Source organism: Panthera onca, chromosome C2 (genome assembly GCF_046562875.1).
Source record: "Panthera onca isolate mPanOnc1 chromosome C2, mPanOnc1 haplotype 2, whole genome shotgun sequence".
Classification (NCBI taxonomy): domain Eukaryota; kingdom Metazoa; phylum Chordata; class Mammalia; order Carnivora; family Felidae; genus Panthera; species Panthera onca.
Genome location: NC_138347.1, coordinates 11484209 through 11502644, shown reverse-complemented (window position 1 = coordinate 11502644; position 18436 = coordinate 11484209). Strand labels below are relative to the sequence as shown.

Below are 18436 nucleotides of genomic sequence, written 5' to 3'. Positions count from 1 at the left end.
TATTCAGATGTGACATTGATGTGGAAATTCTTTCTTGGGAGGATGTGTATTTTATGACTGAAGTGCGGTGTCTTCATTCCAAAGATGACGACCCAGTCACTCGAATATTTAGAACTTTTAATATCTGAGACAAACAGTAAAATTTGAAATATACGAGAAAGAGCAGATTTGTGTTAATGTTCATCTCCATACTTACTATTGTCTTGTCCTGGAAAGAATTCATTTTTATTTATTTATTTATTTATTTATTTTAATGTTTATTTATTTTTGAGACAGAGAGAGACAGAGCATGAATGGGGGAGGGTCAGAGAGAGGGAGACACAGAATCCGAAACAGGCTCCAGGCTCCAGCTGTCAGCACAGAGCCTGATGCGGGGCCCGAACCCACGGACCCCGAGATCATGATCTGAGCTGAAGTCGGACGTTTAACCGACTGAGCCACCCAGGTGCCCCTGTCCTGGAAAGAATTTAAAATGGGAATTTTATCTTCAAGCTAGATCTTTGTATAGTCGTGTAAAATAGATTTATTACAGTAAACTTAAAAATAATAAGTGAAAGAAATTTGTTTTCCCTTTATGAGGAATCAATATAGGCTGTGTTTTAGACTAAATAAAACTGGATGGAAGCAGACCCGGTTTGTTGTGATGGATGAAATACAAAGATAATGGTCATGATCACAGCTATGAAAATAATGATTTGAGTCCTGAACCCCAAAGCAGTTACTCGTTCAGTTTAAGGATAAGAAGACTATCAAGAAACTTGAGAAGAGGTCCCAGATCATAGAGGCCCAAATGAAATATATAATTTAATATTCTTAATCTCATGTTTTTCTTCTCTTGTAGTTTTGTTTTGTGTGTGTGGATTCTTGTTTTGAAGGAGTCAAAAAGCAATTTTACAACTTACATGTAATTAGAATTTTTAAATCTAATGCAGTAGCTCTCAGCCTTGCAGTTGTGACATCCTGGTGTTATGAACACCAGTTAAAGTATAGGATTTGTGGAAAATGTATGTTTTAATATTAATTAGAGTAGGATATAGGTCATCCTTAGACTGTGACTTCCACCCGCTTGCATTCACTTGTGTTTTGGAGTGGAGTGGAATTATAGTTAGCACTCCCAGGAATTGTGTGTAACCTGCAGCTTAGCAGATCTGTGCTGTAGCCTATGTTAATATACTGTTGTTAATTCCCATTGTTAATATACTGTTGTTGGTGGTTAGAGGGATTGCTGATTGCTGCTGTGTTTTATTTTCACATACTTCTTTTGGATGCTACCAATTTCTGTTCTTTTTTTTTTTTTTTTTAAATGTTTATTTATTTTTGAGAGAGAGATTGACAGAGTGTGAGCAGGGGAAGGGCAGAGAGAGAGAGACAGAATCTGAAGCAGGCTCCAGGCTCTGAGCTGTCAGCGCAGAGACTGATGCAGGGCTCAAACTCACAAACCGCGAGATCATGACCTGAGCTGAAGTCGGACGCTCAACCAACTGAGCCACCCAGGTGCCCCATGGATGCTACCAATTTCTGGCTACATCTGTAAGAGTATGTTGTGGGCATAAGAATGCCATTGATTGGTCCTAAGCAGAAGAAAGTGAGGCTGTCTGAGCTCATGATAGGAGCTTGTCCACCATGGGAAGTGAAGCTAATCTAGCAGTGGCACAATTTACCCCCCTGGGCTGATTTAGCTGATACACCTGCTTAGGTGGACACCCCCTTGTTCCTTCACAACTGGATGTGTATGCTATTACACGCTCTTAAAAGAGACAATCTTATAAAATAGAGAGGGCCCATTCTATAATTAAGTTTCTATATGTAGCTGTAGAATTCTGACAACTTCATCAATGCTAGCCTTCTCCTCAAAGAGGAATTTTCGTATCTTGCATTCTGAACCAATGAACGTGCTACTTGGTTATTCATATATTAATCACAAAAGCTAAAGTCTTAGTCATTGTTTGTGATAAATTAACTTCATTTAATTATCTGGGGCACCTGGGTGGCTCAGTCATTTAAACTTCGTTTCATTTCTCTGTCCTTTCCATGCATGCTTCCCTATGCAAACATGGATGCCCATGTAGGGTTTAGGAACTTGGGATTTCTGTTTATCCCCATAATGTTTCCGTATAAGCCAGTACTACAAAACTGGCATCTTTTTATGGATGTAGGCTTCCACAGGATAGTTCTCTGTACTCAGAGTTCAATTTTATGCTGTTCTGTTATGATAAGAGGCCATCTTAGGTGTTGGTGGTCTATTTTGATGCTTCATGACCTTGTCTTAGGACATATAGAGTCAAGTATGAGAATCACAAAAGACAATTGTGGCCTTCTAGTATGGTATTTAACAAACTTTTTCTGTAAAGAGCAAAATCATAAACATGTTAGGCTTGCATTTTAGTCTGTCACAACTACTCAACTTTGCCATTGTAGTACAAAAGTAGCCATATTGTCATGCTTAAGTGAATGGGCATGGCAGTGTTTCAATAAAATTTTATTTACAAAAACAGATGGTGGACCAGATTTGGCCTGTGGGCTGTGGTTTACCAATCCCTGTTCTAGATCATTTCCCTCACTTCAGAGAGGAAGGAACTTCCTCTTAGAGAGTGAAAGTACTTTTGTTAATGTCATATGTCATTAGGGAGTAGGAAGAGTCAGGACTGGCATCCAAATCTCCTGATATCCATCCAGGTCCAGGACCAGTTCTTTTTTTTTGTTAATTATTCCATTTTTAAAATATAATTTATTGTCAAGTTGGCTAGCAGACAGTGTATACAGTGTGCTCTTGGTTTTGGGAGTAGATTCCTATGATTCATCGCTTACATATAACACCCATGCTCATCCCAAGTGCCCTCCTCAATGCCCATCACCCATTTTCCTCTCTTCCCGCCCCACCTCCATCAACCCTCAGTATTGGGAGTAGGTGAAATACTAACTTTTATATAGTTCTGAAGTGGAGAGGATTGTTACAAGCATAAATTAAAGCATTCACTAAAGTTTTGCTAATTTCGTGTTCCAGCATGCTAAGTACAATATTAAAGACTAAACAAAATGATCAGTGTACTTTCCTCATATCCCACAGAACTTTTTAGAGCTTTCACATTAATTCAGTAAAGATTGCTTCTTAGATTGTATTCTTAGATACTCTCAGTACATGTGCACACACACACAAGCGTGTGCGCGCGCACACACACACACACACACACACTCATCCAGCAGGAATGTGTACATCTGTTTTGCCAAAACTTAGAATGCTCACTATTCTAAAAAACAAGTGAAAAAAAGCCCCAAACTGAAAACTACCTGAATGCCCATCAACAGAATGATACATAGATTATTACATATTCACAAAATGATACACCGCACAGCAGTTAGGGTTAATGTTCTGCAACGTTGAGTAAAATAAGCCAGATTTAACAAGGTCACACTGTACTGTTAGAAGTTAGGCCTCACTTGGTAGAAGGGATGATTAGAAGGCAGCTGGAGAGGGCTTCTGGGGTGCTGTTTCATAATTGGGTATGGTTTACCTGGCTGTTTTGAATTTGGAAAATTAAGCTGTAAACCTGTGCACATGTAAAAATACATATGTATATGTTCATGTGTGCTTTTCTGCCTATATTTTACATGTAAATAAAAGAATATTGTCTGTAATATTAACTATCATTAAGTAAGCGCTTTCTACGTGTTAGCATTATGCTAAGTTCTGTGTTATAGTTTCTTATTTGATGAAGCACAGTCTTGTAAATCTGAAAAGGACCTCTGAAATGAGAAAATTTGGTCCATGGGGCGCCTGGGTGGCTCAGTTGGTTATGCATCTGACTTGGGTTCAGATCATGACCTCACAGTTTGTGAGCTCGAGCTCACTGGGCTCTCTCCTGTCAGCACAGTGATCCTCTGTCTCCCTCTCTCTCTGCCCCTCCCCCATTCTCAAAAATAAATAAATAAACATTAAAAAAAAGAAAGAAAGAAAGCAAACTCGGTCCAATTAGTAAGGAAACTGCCTGCCGGCCCCAAGTCACATGGCAAGTTCTCGGGCACTTTGTGTGCTGACACACTGGGGTGATTCTCAGAGGTCCCTAACCACTATTGCTTGCTGTGTAAAAACACATCCATTTTTGTGGGTTTGATGAGGTGCCAATTTGAAAAATGAAATAGCTAAAAGCAAAAATGTATACACAGCAATCTTGCCAATATAACGGTTTAGAATTCCTTGGTCCGTCGTTGGTTGTCCTGGGACCACACCTTGTGAGTCAGTGATAGAAGACATATTTGTCTCTCTCTCCCTAACACTGGTTTATTTTAACACTCAGAATTTCCCACTGTAGACTTCATCTGATATCTAAGGCCAGTTTCATGCCAGAGGTGCAGATATTTACAAGTATTTTAAGAAATGAGACCTGATTTTGAGAGCAGAGTTGGAATTCCGGGAATTCTTTTATTGCTAACATCAGAAATGGTTGTGATATTAGACTTGAGCAAGTCACTTTTTTTTTTTTTTTTAAGACTGTGTAATAAAATGGTTACAAGAGTTGTTCTCTCTAAGGTCCCTTCCTTCTCTAAGATTCTCTGAATCTTCTCTAAATGTGTCTGATAGTAGTCACGGTGGAGACAGCAGGCGGTGGCAGAAGATACTGAATTTAGAGGCCTTCAGTTTTGTAAATAAAAGCCTGATTCAAATAGAGATGGCAGTCTGGACAAAAGGGCAGGTTATATTTTGAAACTAATCTTTTACATACTCTTTTCTCATTAAGCATTGATTTAACAAGAATTTATTGAGTATGTTCCAGATGCTGTGCTGTGCTTTGTGTGTTTTCCCCTTTTCATTGGCGCTTAATTTCCTTTTGAAAAAGCCCCTTGGGTATTAGCAAATATTGTTCAAAGCACTGTGATTGCAAGAGATTGCAGAGTGCTTAAGTGCACAACACTGGTCTTCCTGGACAGTGAAGATTTGCTGATTCATCTTTGTATTTTTTTTTCCCCCCCGGATTCTGTTTAGGTCCCCAAGCAAGAACTATTCTTATGCAATCAAGTTTACCACAGGCTCAGCTGGCTTCAATTTGGTAAGGAATGAAAAGTTCCTTGGTTTGTATAACGTGGCTTACGTTGGTATGGCTTAATGGGTCTTCAGATTGATACGATTATTTATAGATGGGGACATAGGGATTGTGCTTAATTTTCCAATCAGCTGTGATGATTACCTCTCTTTTCCCCCTTTATGATTTTGAAAAATACAAAAGCAGAGAGATTAATGAATGCTCAAGAACTCCTAACACAGTTTAAGTAAGTCTCAACTTGTGTCTGCCCTGGTTCTCCCCTCCTCCTTCCTGGTTATTTTAAGTCAGATCTCAGTGATTATATCATTTTCATCTGCAGATATTTCAGCTTGTATCTCCAAAAGGGATTTTTTTTAAGAGGACTATAATTATCAGTAGTCGAATAAAAAATTTTCAGTAGTAATTCTTATTAAGTTAATCAGGTAGTGTTCAAATTCCTTAGGCTGACTTGTGATTTTTTTGTAGTTGATTGGTTCAAACCAGATGTAAATAAATCTATATTTTGCATCAACTCATTGACATGTTTAAGTGTTCCAAAAACTTCCCCTTGTTCTCCACCCTCACCCCCCAAAAGAAAAACCCGGATATTTTGTCCTATAGTTTCTCCAGTCTAACTTTTGATGGTTGCATCCTTGTGTTAATTTACTCCTGTGAGTAGATTGGTCATTGGATCTAGAGCAAGGTTTCTCCACTTAACACTGTTGGCCATTTGGGCCCCATACTTTTTTGTTGTCGGGGGCTCTTCTGTGTATTATAGGTTGTTCAGTAGCCTCTCTGGTCTCTACCTACTAGATGCCAGTAACATGACCCCCATCCCCAGGTGTGACAAAGATGTCTCCATATACTGACAAATGTCCCTGGGATACAAAATCATCCCACTCATGAGAACCACTCATCAAATTCAAGTTTGATTTTTTTTTTTTTTTTGCAAGACTACATGAGAGATATTACTGTGTACTTCCACTGGGCGGAGGAGGGAGGGCACATAAATGTCTCTGGCTATTTTGTAATGATTTTTATTTTTTATTTTTTATTTTTTTTATATATTTTTTTTTTAATTTTTTTTTTTTTTTCAACGTTTTTTATTTATTTTTGGGACAGAGAGAGACAGAGCATGAACGGGGGAGGGGCAGAGAGAGAGGGAGACACAGAATTGGAAACAGGCTCCAGGCTCCGAGCCATCGGCCCAGAGCCTGACGCGGGGCTCGAACTCACGGACCGCGAGATCGTGACCTGGCTGAAGTCGGAGGCTTAACCGACTGCGCCACCCAGGCGCCCCTGTAATGATTTTTAATAGCTTGAATTGCTTTAATTGCTTACATGTGAGGTTCATGATTTTGCCGTAGGGCCCATTGATATGGTTGCTTCATAAGTGGTCACGCTCTAGTGCTAGTCCCTTCACCCATCCTGGTTCCTTCTGCTTTGTGTTAAAGGATCTTCCTTTTGCAATCGAATAATAATAGACCAGTTAATACGACACATCTAGATCTCTTTAAGTCTGGGTATGTGCCAGTATCCTAGGGCCCTCTGAAATATAAACTTGAGATCTAACATTTGTGGAGGTTGACTGGCAGTTTATTAGGTATGTTTGTGACACTGGAATATATTGAAATGCTTAAGTTTCTCACTTATAACCTGCTCTCTCTTAAAAAAAATACTTGAGACTTATCCTGCTAGAGTGTTATTATATTCCCTTTCTATACAACAAAAAGGTATTTTAATTAAATGTTTACAGCGATTATTTAGGCAAGTAGCGGGGGGGAAAAAGAACTCCACTGCCTTCTAATGGAATTTACCCAGGAGTGGCTGGTGATGGGGCATGGGAAGGAGGAGAGGATAAGAAAGAGCTGGCAGGAGCCTGGCATCTGGAAATTACAAAGCTAGAGGGACAGAAAAGAGATCAGTGGCTGCCAGGGGCTGTGGGCAAGGCAAGGGGGTGACTGAGAGACTTGGGGGAATTTTGGGTGGTGATGGAACTATTGCGTGTGGTGTGATACACAACTGACTGAATTCAGTTACACAACTGAATCTGTCAAAACTTGCAGAACTGTGCTCTAGAAAGGGCAAATGTCACTGCATGGACATTTATACCTTAAAACTGAAAACCAAAACGGTGTATGCCACCTAGGGAAGTTTTAGACTTAAGAGGAGTTTCTTGATTTATGGCCTCAGCAGAGCCGGTTTCCCAACGCAGTATCTGTCCTGTTCGCATTCTGGTGAACAGCTCTGTTGTCTGGCATCCTCTTTTGGTGTTGTTAAGTAAAATCGCATTCTTGGACTTGCTGGAAAAATCTGTTCACTGTCATTAACTCTTAGGGCATGTCGATTCTGGGGAGAGGTGGCCGTTGATCTTGAGATTAAGGAGCAGCAAACCCCTTGACTCTGAGGCAGAAGGCCATAAGGATCCACCCCTGTGGGTCTAGATCAGCCACAGGCCAACTAACCTAAATGGGTGGAACCTGGCCTGCATCTGTTTCTAGAAGGTTTTCCGCTCATTTGTTTATGGATCGTCCACGGCTGCTTTCCTGCTGCAAGGGCAGAATTCAGTGTGATAGAGACCGTGTCTTGGAAAGCTTAAATGTTTACTATCTGACCTGATAGTTTGCCGAGCATAGTGTTTAAAGACACATAAAATGTGGGTATGATGCATTTTAAATGGGCTGGCAGGGATTGAGAAGAGCATAATTATAATCATAGTTAACATTTGCTGAATGCCATCCCAACTGTATGGATTGTCTCATTTTTATCTTTCCAACAGTATTATGAAATAGGCACTATTTTTATAAACCGACGAGGCATAGAGAGACTCAATTGGCCTAGAGTCAGAATAAGAAAACAGAACATTTCAATCACTCATGAATAGTAACAAGCATGCATTTTCGTGAAGTTAGAAAATAATTAACTTTTTTGAATAGGAATCTTTCCGACATTGATCAAGATGGAAAACTCACAGCAGAAGAATTTATCCTGGCTATGCACCTGATCGATGTAGCCATGTCTGGCCAACCACTGCCACCTGTCCTGCCTCCAGAGTACATTCCGCCTTCCTTTAGGTAAAGAACATTTGGCTCTTATAAGAAACTGTGTGTTTGGTATGTGAATTTCAAACGGCTTTGTTGGCTACGTATCTTTTGCTCATTTTTATTCCTGGTAAGTAAATGAAATATCCATGAAGTGAAGAAAATCTTATCTAGGTCCTGTGTTGATCTTGGACCTGTTTTTTTTAAAGTATTCATAGTATATTAGTAAAATACCAAAAGAGGGATGATTTTTGTACCAATCTATATAGTCAGAGTTCAGCAAAAATGTTAGCAGTTAAAGTAAAACTAAAATAACTTGTATGTGGACAACAAGGCAGGGAGGGATGCCTGGGTGGCTCAGTCGGCTAAGCATCCAGCTCTTGATTTTGGCGCAGGTCATGATCTCATGGTTGTGGGATTGAGTCCCACATGAGGCTCCCTGCTGAGCATGGAGCTGGCTTGGGCTTCTCTCTCTCTTCCTCTCTCTCTGCCCCTTCCTCCCCCCCCCCAAAAAAAAAAAATAAGAGAAAAGAAGGCAGGGAAATTCTGCCTGTGAATTCTATACATTGGATAGGCAACAAAATACTGGCAATGTAGAAATTATAGTCAGGAAGCTAATTAAAGAAAATTATCCTAGTCTGAAACACAGTTTCAGTAGAGATATCAAGAGTAGACCAAGGTCCAGTTTGGAGAGATCTGCAGTGACTGGTATCCTCTACCTACACATGCCACACACACCTCTCCTCCCGGACAGCGATGTCTTTTTTTTTTTTTTTTTTAATTTTCTTTTTTTTAACGTTTTATTTATTTTTGAGACAGGGAGAGACAGAGCATGAACGGGGGGGAGGGGGGGGGGAGGTCAGAGAGAGGGAGACACAGAATCTGAAACAGGTTCCAGGCTCTGAGCTGTCAGCACAGAGCCCGACGCGGGGCTCGAACTCACAGACCGCGAGATCATAACCTGAGCCAAAGTCAGCCACTTAACTGACTGAGCCACCCAGGCGCCCCCAGACAATGATGTCTTTAGGCTTTAATTTAGAAGACAAACATGAAATCTTACAAGCACAAAGAACAGAAAACACACACACACAAATAAGACTTTCTGGGAAAGCCGAGGGGAAGGAATTCCCACAAAAGGAAAAGAAACAGTGCCGTTGCTGTGAGCGCATACATGGAGTGAGCTGAGAAAATTGACTGTAGGAAGAAATGGTAGTTGGGCGGTTTGTAAGGTCTGACAGTTGCAAAAATCACCACAAGAGACACAAGGCTGGAAGCTGATAAAAAAAAAAAAAAAGCGCATTAAAACAAAAAGGTAGATTGGTTTCAAAGAGCAAGGTTAATGGTTTAAGGTGAAACTAATCAGGCAACTAAGTGATTTGTTTTAGGGACTGTGAAGTGTAGAGATTTCATGTGTTTATTATGAGATAAAATGGAAAAAAAGATTTTGTAAGGGGAAGAGAGAGGCTTCCATTCAGCTGAGCTGCTAATCTTCCTTGAAGGATTTAATGTTCCGTAAAAGGGTAATGGTAACAACAGTGAACTCTTGATTGTGGACCCAGGCACTGTTCTAGACACTCGATGCCTACACTGAATTAATAATAATCACAATAATTAAAGATTAGACACTCGATGATTATTCACTAATTCAGCCCTTCGCAATTGCCCTGATTTAGGTGATAATTCTAAATATCCAGATAAGCTTGGCACTCAGCCTCTGGTAGCATTCACGTACTCATTTTTAAAAAGCTCTTTGTAAACAGGACCAGATCTTTATCTTTTCCTCACGATACATGAGATTTTCTCCATGATGTGGCATCATCTTTAAAAACTCTTTTCCACCGTTGGCTCGGTGCTACCTAGACGGCTTTGTGTGAATCCATTTTTTTTTTTTTTTTGCTTTGTTTCCCCAATTGCAGACGAGTTCGATCTGGCAGTGGTATATCTGTCATCAGCTCAACGGCAGTAGATCAGAGGTTACCAGAGGAGCCAGTTTTAGAAGATGAGCAACAACAGCTAGAGAAGAAATTGCCCGGTAAGGCAGTCTTTCCATTTCAGTTACATCATATTAGAGGTTTTCCGCCTCTAAGGCAAAGACGGGGGTAAAAAGAAATGTAGCTTCTGACATTCTTGCTGTATTCCCTTAACTGACCTTAGAAAGGAGACACTTTTAACATGTCTTGGATTTGACTATAGGTAGAGAAATAAGAACATTACGTACTTGGCTACTTTTAAACTGAAATCTGATTATTTACCAGCAAACAAAAATTTTATAGCTGTTATTTATAGAACACTTGAAGTTGGTAAACCTTTACAGTGCTTGCTTAGTACCACCAGTGCCGAAATAGGATGTAAAACTGCCTCTTGTTATTTTCTCACACTGTTATAAGAAAATTGGAAACTCCTTAATAACAGGAAGCTATTTTAAATTTAGTAAGAACCTATTTTTTTTTTTTTACATTTATTTTTGAGACAGAGAGAGACAGAGCATGAGCAGGGGAGGGGCAGACAGAGAGGGAGACACAGAATCGGAAGCAGGCTCCAGGCTCTGAGCCATCAGCCCAGAGCCTGACGCGGGGCATCCACGGTCTGTGAGATCATGACCTGAGCTGAAGTCAGACGCTTAACCGACCGAGCCACCCAGGCGCCCCAGTAAGAACCTATTTTAAAACACCTTCATTGGAGCGCCTGGGTGGCTCAGTTGAGTCTCCAACTCTTGATTGTGGCTCAGGTCACGATCCCAGGGTCCTGGGATTGAGCCCCGCGTCAGGCTCTGTGCTGAGTGTGGAGCTTGCTTAAGATTCTCCTCACCCCCCACCCCCTGCCTCTTTCTCCTGCTTGCACTCTCTCTCAAATTTAAAAAAAAATATGCAAATAAATAAAATTTAAAAATCCTCATCTATAATAATAAGCTCATCATACTATTAAAATATTCTAGAGCAGCTATGAATTATTGATAATGAGATGATAATTGATACTAAGAGGCAAATGAAGTTTATTATGGAGTCTCTCTATATTAATTTTCATATTTTCTTATATTTGTCAGTGTCATTTAGCTGCATTTAAAGTGCTTAGTGGTTAACTAGCTTGCTCAGGACACTAGCTCTCCCGATTTCCTCTTTAAATTAAATTTTTTTTCTGTTTACTGATAAACTTCTTATTGATAATGTTCTTTGTGTGAAGCTATGTGTCGAGTACGGTGAAGAATTTAAACGTTAACAGTGTGGTCTGTACCATCAAGAAGGTTATAATAGAATTGAGGATTTAGGGCATCCATATAAATAATCACCAAAGCAGTACCTAAGTGTGGCAAAGTCCTGAAGACAGTAGCATAGATGCACAGCACAGCTTACTTACGTGGGTTGGCATAGACTGGGAAAGGCATGAGGTAGAAATCTCTGTGCAGGAGGTCTCAGTCACGTTGAGACTGGAGATGAATAGGGTCATTACAAGTGGGAAGGAAGAACATTTCAGGTTGGTAATAATGGGAATGAAGTCTCAAAGGCAAATAAGGACAGGAATCCTTCGAATATGGAATTTTCTTTTCCTGTCGGTAGACATTCATTTAGAGTTCTGAACAGGAAGTGACATCATTGGTTTTTTGTTCATGCATTCATTCTTTGAGTAGCCATTTATTATGTGCCTCCTCTGTAGCAGAAACAGGGCCAGGTATTGGAACTAAGATGTGTAGGGACCTTTAGGGTTTTTTTTTAAATTGGGGTAAAATTCACATAACAGAAATTTGATCATTAAAAAATATACAGTTCAGTGACTGTCTCAGGGTAGGCTGCCATAATAAAGTATGGTAGTCTAGGTGGCTTAAATAGCAGAAGTGAATTAATTTCTCACAGTTCTGGAGGCCAGGAAGTCCAACGTTAGGATGCCATCCAATTCACTTCCTGGTCAGGCTGTCTTTCTGGCGTGCAGATGGCGATCTTCTTTTTGTGCCCTCATATCACTTTTCCTTGGTGTGTGCACATGGGAAGAGAGAAATCTCTTTTTCTCTCTTCCTCTCTTCCTCTGTTAAAGCCATTAATCCCACCCTCAGGACCTTATCTTAACCCTGATTAAATAACATCACATTAGGGCTTAGACTTCAGCATAGGAAGTCTGCAGGTTATTCAGTCCATGACAGTGTTGCTCAGTATATTCACAGTGTTGTGCAGCCATCAGCTCTGTCTAGTGCTGAGATGTTTTCATCACCCCAAAAGAAAACTCCATACGCAGTGGTTCTTGATTTCCCCCCCTCCCCCAGCCCTGGCAGCCAGCAGTCTGCTTTCTGCCTCTTGGGATTTACCTGTCTGGGACATTTCATATAAATGGTCTGGTACAGGGAGTGGCCTTTCACGTATCATGATAGTTTTGATTCATGCATGTTGTAGCATGTATCATTATTACTTCCTTTCTGTGATTGAGCGGACTTTCAATTTTAAGGTAGCAAAGTAAAACGGATATACCTCCTCTGCAGTCAGTAAAGGAGCAAGAAGGACTAGAAAACCAAAACATACTTAACCGTGTTTGGTCTCTAATCCACAACTGTAATGTCTGAGGAATGTCTGTCTAAAGCAGCAAAGGCCAAACAGGAATGCGGGAAGAAGCCAAGGAAGGGTGCCCACGGTTACAGATCTCAAGACCAAGTATCAAGTGACAGTTCTGAAAATAGGTCACAATGGGAATGGCGTGCTACACAGGCAGGCCTTGAGAGCTTCTCCTGTCTGGGGTCGGTTCCAAGGAGGAGCATGTGAGGCAAACACAAAATTGAATGGACACTGCTGAAGACATAGGAAGGGACATGAAAACATGAAGGGACATTGGGAATTTATTTTTAAAGGAAAAGGAAATGGTTATAAACAGAATGATAGCAAGGACTAGAGAAAAAAATGATTGGCCTGGGAAATAAGGCTAAAATTCCTAATTGGTGTTCTCAAAGAAGGAGACTGAATGATGGATTAGAAAAAATTATTTGCTGAATGTGACCTGCATAGTGATTAGGGTACATCTTGTTCTTCATTATGAAATGTAGAATACTCACCTACCTACCTCTGCCTTCAGAAATCGTCTTGTTAGAATAGAAGACACACACAAGCACAGTTATAAGCTGAGGAGAGAGAGGTAGGGAGGGAAAGATTCATGGTGCAGAAAAGTCAGGGGGTCAGTTGCTCAATCAAGGTGATGGAGAAGGAAAAGCATAAACAGGGAAGGAGAGGAGGTTGGTGGTGATACAGAATTGCAGCTTTAGAGAGATTGTTCTACAGGTGGTGTTCAGTGTTTTGAATGCCATGACGTGGTATTTGTCATGGAGGGGAGAGTATGTTAGCAAAGAACTTAGGATTTTTTTTTAATTGAGATAAAGTTGGTATATAGTACTGTATTAGTTTCAGGTGTACGGCATAATTCAGTGTTTGCATACACTACAACGTGATCACTACGGTAAGTCCAGTTACCATCCATCACCATACAGTTGACCCCCTTCACTCTTTTCTCCCACCCCCAAACTCCCTTTCTCTTTGGTAACCCCCCATTCTCTTTCTATATCTGTGAGTTTTGTTTTGTTTTTATTCCATACATAAGTGCAATCAGATGATATATGTCTGTTTGACTTGTTTTACTTAGCATAATACCCTCAAGGTCCATCCGTGTTGTTGCAAATGATTTCCTTCTTTTTTATGGCTGAATTATAATGCATTTTCTTTATCCAGTCATCCACCGAGAGACACTTAGGTTGTTTGCATGTCTTGGCTATTGCAAACAATGCTGTAATGACATGGGGATACAGATATCTTTTTGAATAGATAATTTTGTTTTCTTGGGTAAATGTCCAGAAGTGGAATTGGTGGGTCATCTGGCAGTTTTGTTTTATTTTGTTTTGTTTTGTTTTTGAGGGACCTCTGTGCTGTTCTTCTGTAGTGGCTACACCAATTTACATTCCTCCCAACAGTGTGTGAGGGTTCCCTATTCTCCACAACCTCTCCAACACTTGTTATTCCTTGTCTTTTTGATAATAGTCATTTTGACAGGTGTGAGATGACATCTCATGTGGTTTTGATTCGCATTTCTGTGATGATTAATGATGATGAGCATCTCCTCATGTGCCTGTTGACCATCTGTACAGCTTCTTTGCAAAAATGTCCACTCAGATCTTCTGCTCTATTTTTTAATCAGATTGTTTTATGTTGCGTTGTATGAGTTTTTTTATATATTTTAGATACTAGCCCATTATAGATACGTGATTTGCAAATATCTTCTCTCATTCCAAAGGTTGTGTTTTTATTTTGTTGATAGTCTCCTTCACTGTGCAGAAGCTTTGTAGTTTGATATAATCCCATTTGTTTTTTCTTTCATTATTCTTGCCTTTGGAATCAGTTCCAGAAAGCAGTGTTCCATGAGTCATGTCAGTGAGCCTAGTCAGTGATGTTTCTGATAGGAGTTTCATGGTTTTAGGCCTGCATTCAAGTCTTTAATCTGTTTTGAGCTAATTTTTACATATGGTGTAAGAAGAGAGTGTGTTGTAGACTCTAGGTCTGGAGTTCTCTCTTGTCCAGCAAGAGAGTGGGACTCAGGATTGAAAATGTGGGAGAGGCTAATACCCAGGAGGAGACAAAAGCCCTGAGTAAGGGTCCTTCCTCCCTTTTTTATTAGGATCAGAATGCTTACTAGTGTGATGGGCATGGACAGACTGTCAGCGAAACCGTGAACTTTAACTCATGGGCTCATGGGCATGGGGAAGAGGGGGTTTGGGAGATATGCGGTGTTAGGGGTTTGGGTCAATACAAGACAAGATTCTGGTGCAGGGTGGAAGGTTGTTTACAGCAAACATGAGGCCGCACCTCTGTTTACCTAAACTAGCCAAGGTGACAAGAAAGACAGAGCATGCTACTTCAGGGTCAACGAGACATCTTTCTTTTGCTAATTAGCTCCACTCTGGGCAACTGGCCCTGCTGTGGTCTATGGCTCTATTTACCTGTTTACCTAATTGGTCCTTCCTTCTTGTGAAAGCAGCTTTCTGCTATTGTCCTATACCTTTGCCCTTTACTGGGGACCTTTGCCCCCTTTACCTAATCTTATTTACCTACTCTTGTTTACCCAAACTTGGGTGTGTTCATCCTATGGCTTTCTAATTCTTTATGCCTTGTTAACCCATCAGTGCAGGCTCAGGGAATTCCTAAGCTTGTTCCCTGCAAGAGTGGTCCAGTTTCATTCTTTTGCATGTGGCAGTTTTCTAGCACCATTTATTGAGGAGACTTTTCTTTCTCCATTATGTATTTTTGTTTTATTTGTTGTAAATTAGTTGACCATATAAGTGTGGGTTTGTTCCTGGGCTCTATTCTGTTCCGTTCATCTGTGCCTGTTTTTATGCCAATAATACTGCTTTGATTACTATAGCCTTGTAGTATAGTTTGAAATCAGGGAGCACGATACCTCCAACTTTGTTCTTCTTTCCCTCAAGTCTGCTTTGGCTATTCAGGGTCTTTTGTGGTTCCATATAAATTTTAGAATTATTCTAGTTCTGTGAAAAATGCTGTTGGAATTTTGACAGGAACTGCATTGAATTTGAAGGTTGCTTTGTGTAATATGGACATTTTAACAATATTAATTTTTCCAATCCAATTCTGATCATGGAATACTTTTCCACTGAATTATGTCTTTTGTTTCTTGCATCAGTGTCTTATAGTTTTCAGTGTACGAGTCTTTCACCTTCTTGGTTAAATTTATTCCTAGGACTGAGTCTCTCTCTCTCTCTGTCAAAATAAAGAAACATTAAATTAAAAAAAATTTTTTTAAACTTTTTGTTAATGTTTTATTCAATTTTTGAGGGGGGGGGAGAGACAGAGACAGAGAGTGAGTGGGGGAGGGGCAGAGAGAGAGGGAGACACAGAATCTGAAGCTCCAGGCTCTGAGCTGTCAGCACAGAGCCCGATGCGGGGCTCAAACCCACGTACTATGAGATTGTGACCTGAGCCGAAGTCGGACACTTAACTGACTGAGCCACCCAGGCGCCCCCCCGCCAAAAATTTTTTTTTAAAAAGGGGCGCCTGGGTGGCTCAGTTGGTTGAGCGTCTGTTATGACTTCAGCTCAGGTCATGATCTCACACTTGTGAATTCTAGCCCCACGTACGGCTCTGTGCTGACAGCTCAGAGCCTGGAACCTGCTTCGGATTCTGTGTCTCCCTCTCTCTCTGCCCCTCCCCTTCTTGTGCTCTCTCTCTCTCTCTCTCTCTCTCTCTCTCTCTATCTCAAAATAAATAAACATTAAATTAAAAAAATTTTTTTAATCTATTCCTCGGTATTCTTTTTGATGCCATCATGAATGGGATTGTTTTCTTAATTTCTCCTTCTATTGGCTAATTATTGGTACTGTATAGAAATGCAACTAATTTCTGTATATTGCTTTTGTATCCTGCAGTTTACTTTACTGAATCAAGTTCTTGGGTCCAAAAGGTATTTAGTGTCCTCGTGGTTATTAATGCGGGCACAGGCAGGAAGGAAACTTGGGGAGTTCTGGTTCGCATTTATACTACAGATTTCAAATGTGCCACCGAATGTTTCCTTCGAAAGTAGTGTTGAAAATCATGACTTTTCATAGTTTCTCTGCTTCTCGTTTTAAAGTAACATTTGAGGATAAGAAGCGTGAGAATTTTGAGCGTGGCAACCTGGAACTGGAAAAGCGGAGGCAGGCTCTCCTGGAACAGCAGCGCAAAGAGCAGGAGCGCCTGGCCCAGCTCGAGCGCGCGGAGCAGGAGAGGAAAGAGCGGGAGCGCCAGGAGCAGGAGCGCAAGAGACAACTGGAGCTGGAGAAGCAACTGGAAAAGCAGCGGGAACTAGAACGGCAGAGAGAGGAGGAGAGGAGGAAGGAAATCGAGAGACGGGAGGTAAGGAGCCACGGAGCCACCCCCACAGTTAGCGCCTGTGGCTTGCTCCCCTTCTCTCTTAATTGGTCAGGTGGCAGGTTAACACAGTCTCCTTCCTTTCACAGTTGCGTACTTTTAGTATGTTCACCAAGCTGTGTGACCCTGACCTCTGTCTGATTCCAGAGCACGTTCCTCACCCCAAGAAGAACTCTCTTCCCCATTAAGCAGTTACTCCCCATCCGCCTCTCCCTGCCCTTAACAGCCACTCATTCATTTGTTTTCTGTGTCCACAGGTTGGCCTGTTGTGGACATTTCACAAGTGGGATCATATACCATGTGCCCTTCTGTGTCTGGCTTCCACTTAGCTTGTTTTCAAGTCCCAAGTTGCAGCGTGAATCAATACTTTATTCCTTTTTATGACCGGATAATACTCCAGTACACGGATGTGCCACATTATATTTATCCATTCATCAGTTGATGGACATTTGAGTTGTTTTCAACTTTTTTGACTATTATGAATAATGCTGCTAAGAACATTCACACTCAAGGGGCGCCTGGGTGGCTCAGTCGGTTTCAGTTCCAGTCACCATCTCGTGGTTCATGAGATTGGGCCCCCCCTTCGGGTGCTGTGCTGACAGTACGGAGCCTGCTTGGGGTTCCCTCTCTCTCTCTCTCTCCCTCCCTCCCTCCCCCTACCCCATTTACATTTGCACGCTCTCAAAATAAATAAAAACTAAAATATATACTTATATTTATAACTATATATATATATATATATATATATATATATATATACACATATAGTTATAAATATTTACACTCAAGCTTTTGATTATTCAGTCTCTTAACAAAAACCACTGATATTTGTTGAGAATTTTTCAGACTTTCTTCTCTGCATTTAAAAATGTATGTAGCAATATAAAAGGTTATATGGTTGGAGAGGTTGGGGATTTAGTGCAATTTTTTTTAAAGCCCTGTAATGATCTCATACTAATTATATTGTCTGTGCCCTTTTTTTTCCACTTTAAAAAAACGTGTGTGGGAAATCTTCAATATATTGGATGGAAGGCCTCATCAATTTGGTGCCATACTGGATAAGGGCTAAGCCAGTCTTTTGTCCGAATTTCCAGTTAAGCACATTGCTACTGAGGCAATGCCATGGTTCTTTTGTGTGAATGAAATCTATTTTATAGATGGGAGATTTTCCTTTATAAAAACACAAAACACAATACTTTGATTTCATCTCCTTTTATTGCTTCAGAAAATTTAGGGCAGTAAGCCTCTGTTCAGGCAGAGACACACAGATACCAACAGGGTTTTAATTTCCAGAATGGACAGCCAAAGGACTCAATGCCTTCCTTTCCTCCGTGTTTTGTTTTTTTTTTTCCCAAGACACCTTAGAGTATTTATTAAGAACTATTTAATAGGCATTTACCAGGTACCAGGCATTGATAGTCCCTAGAGATATACTGACGGCTAGTATTCCACCTGTCCTCTGGCCTGTAAAAGGGTAGTTGGAGTAAGTAGCAAT

The 18436-nt window shown here is 40.6% G+C and overlaps 1 protein-coding gene across 7 annotated transcripts in view; it reads left to right on the top strand.

Moving 5' to 3' along the window:
• Nucleotides 1-18436, top strand: part of ITSN1 (intersectin 1) — a 220210-nt gene that overhangs the window by 95530 nt on the left and 106244 nt on the right. For all 7 annotated transcript variants that reach the window (XM_078452815.2, XM_078452814.2, XM_078452812.2 and 4 more), the window contains exons 9-12: nucleotides 4982-5045; nucleotides 7955-8092; nucleotides 9976-10091; nucleotides 16664-16926. In XM_078452815.2, the coding sequence (XP_078308941.1) occupies nucleotides 4982-5045; nucleotides 7955-8092; nucleotides 9976-10091; nucleotides 16664-16926 (581 nt within the window). The remainder of the gene's footprint in view (nucleotides 1-4981; nucleotides 5046-7954; nucleotides 8093-9975; nucleotides 10092-16663; nucleotides 16927-18436) is intronic.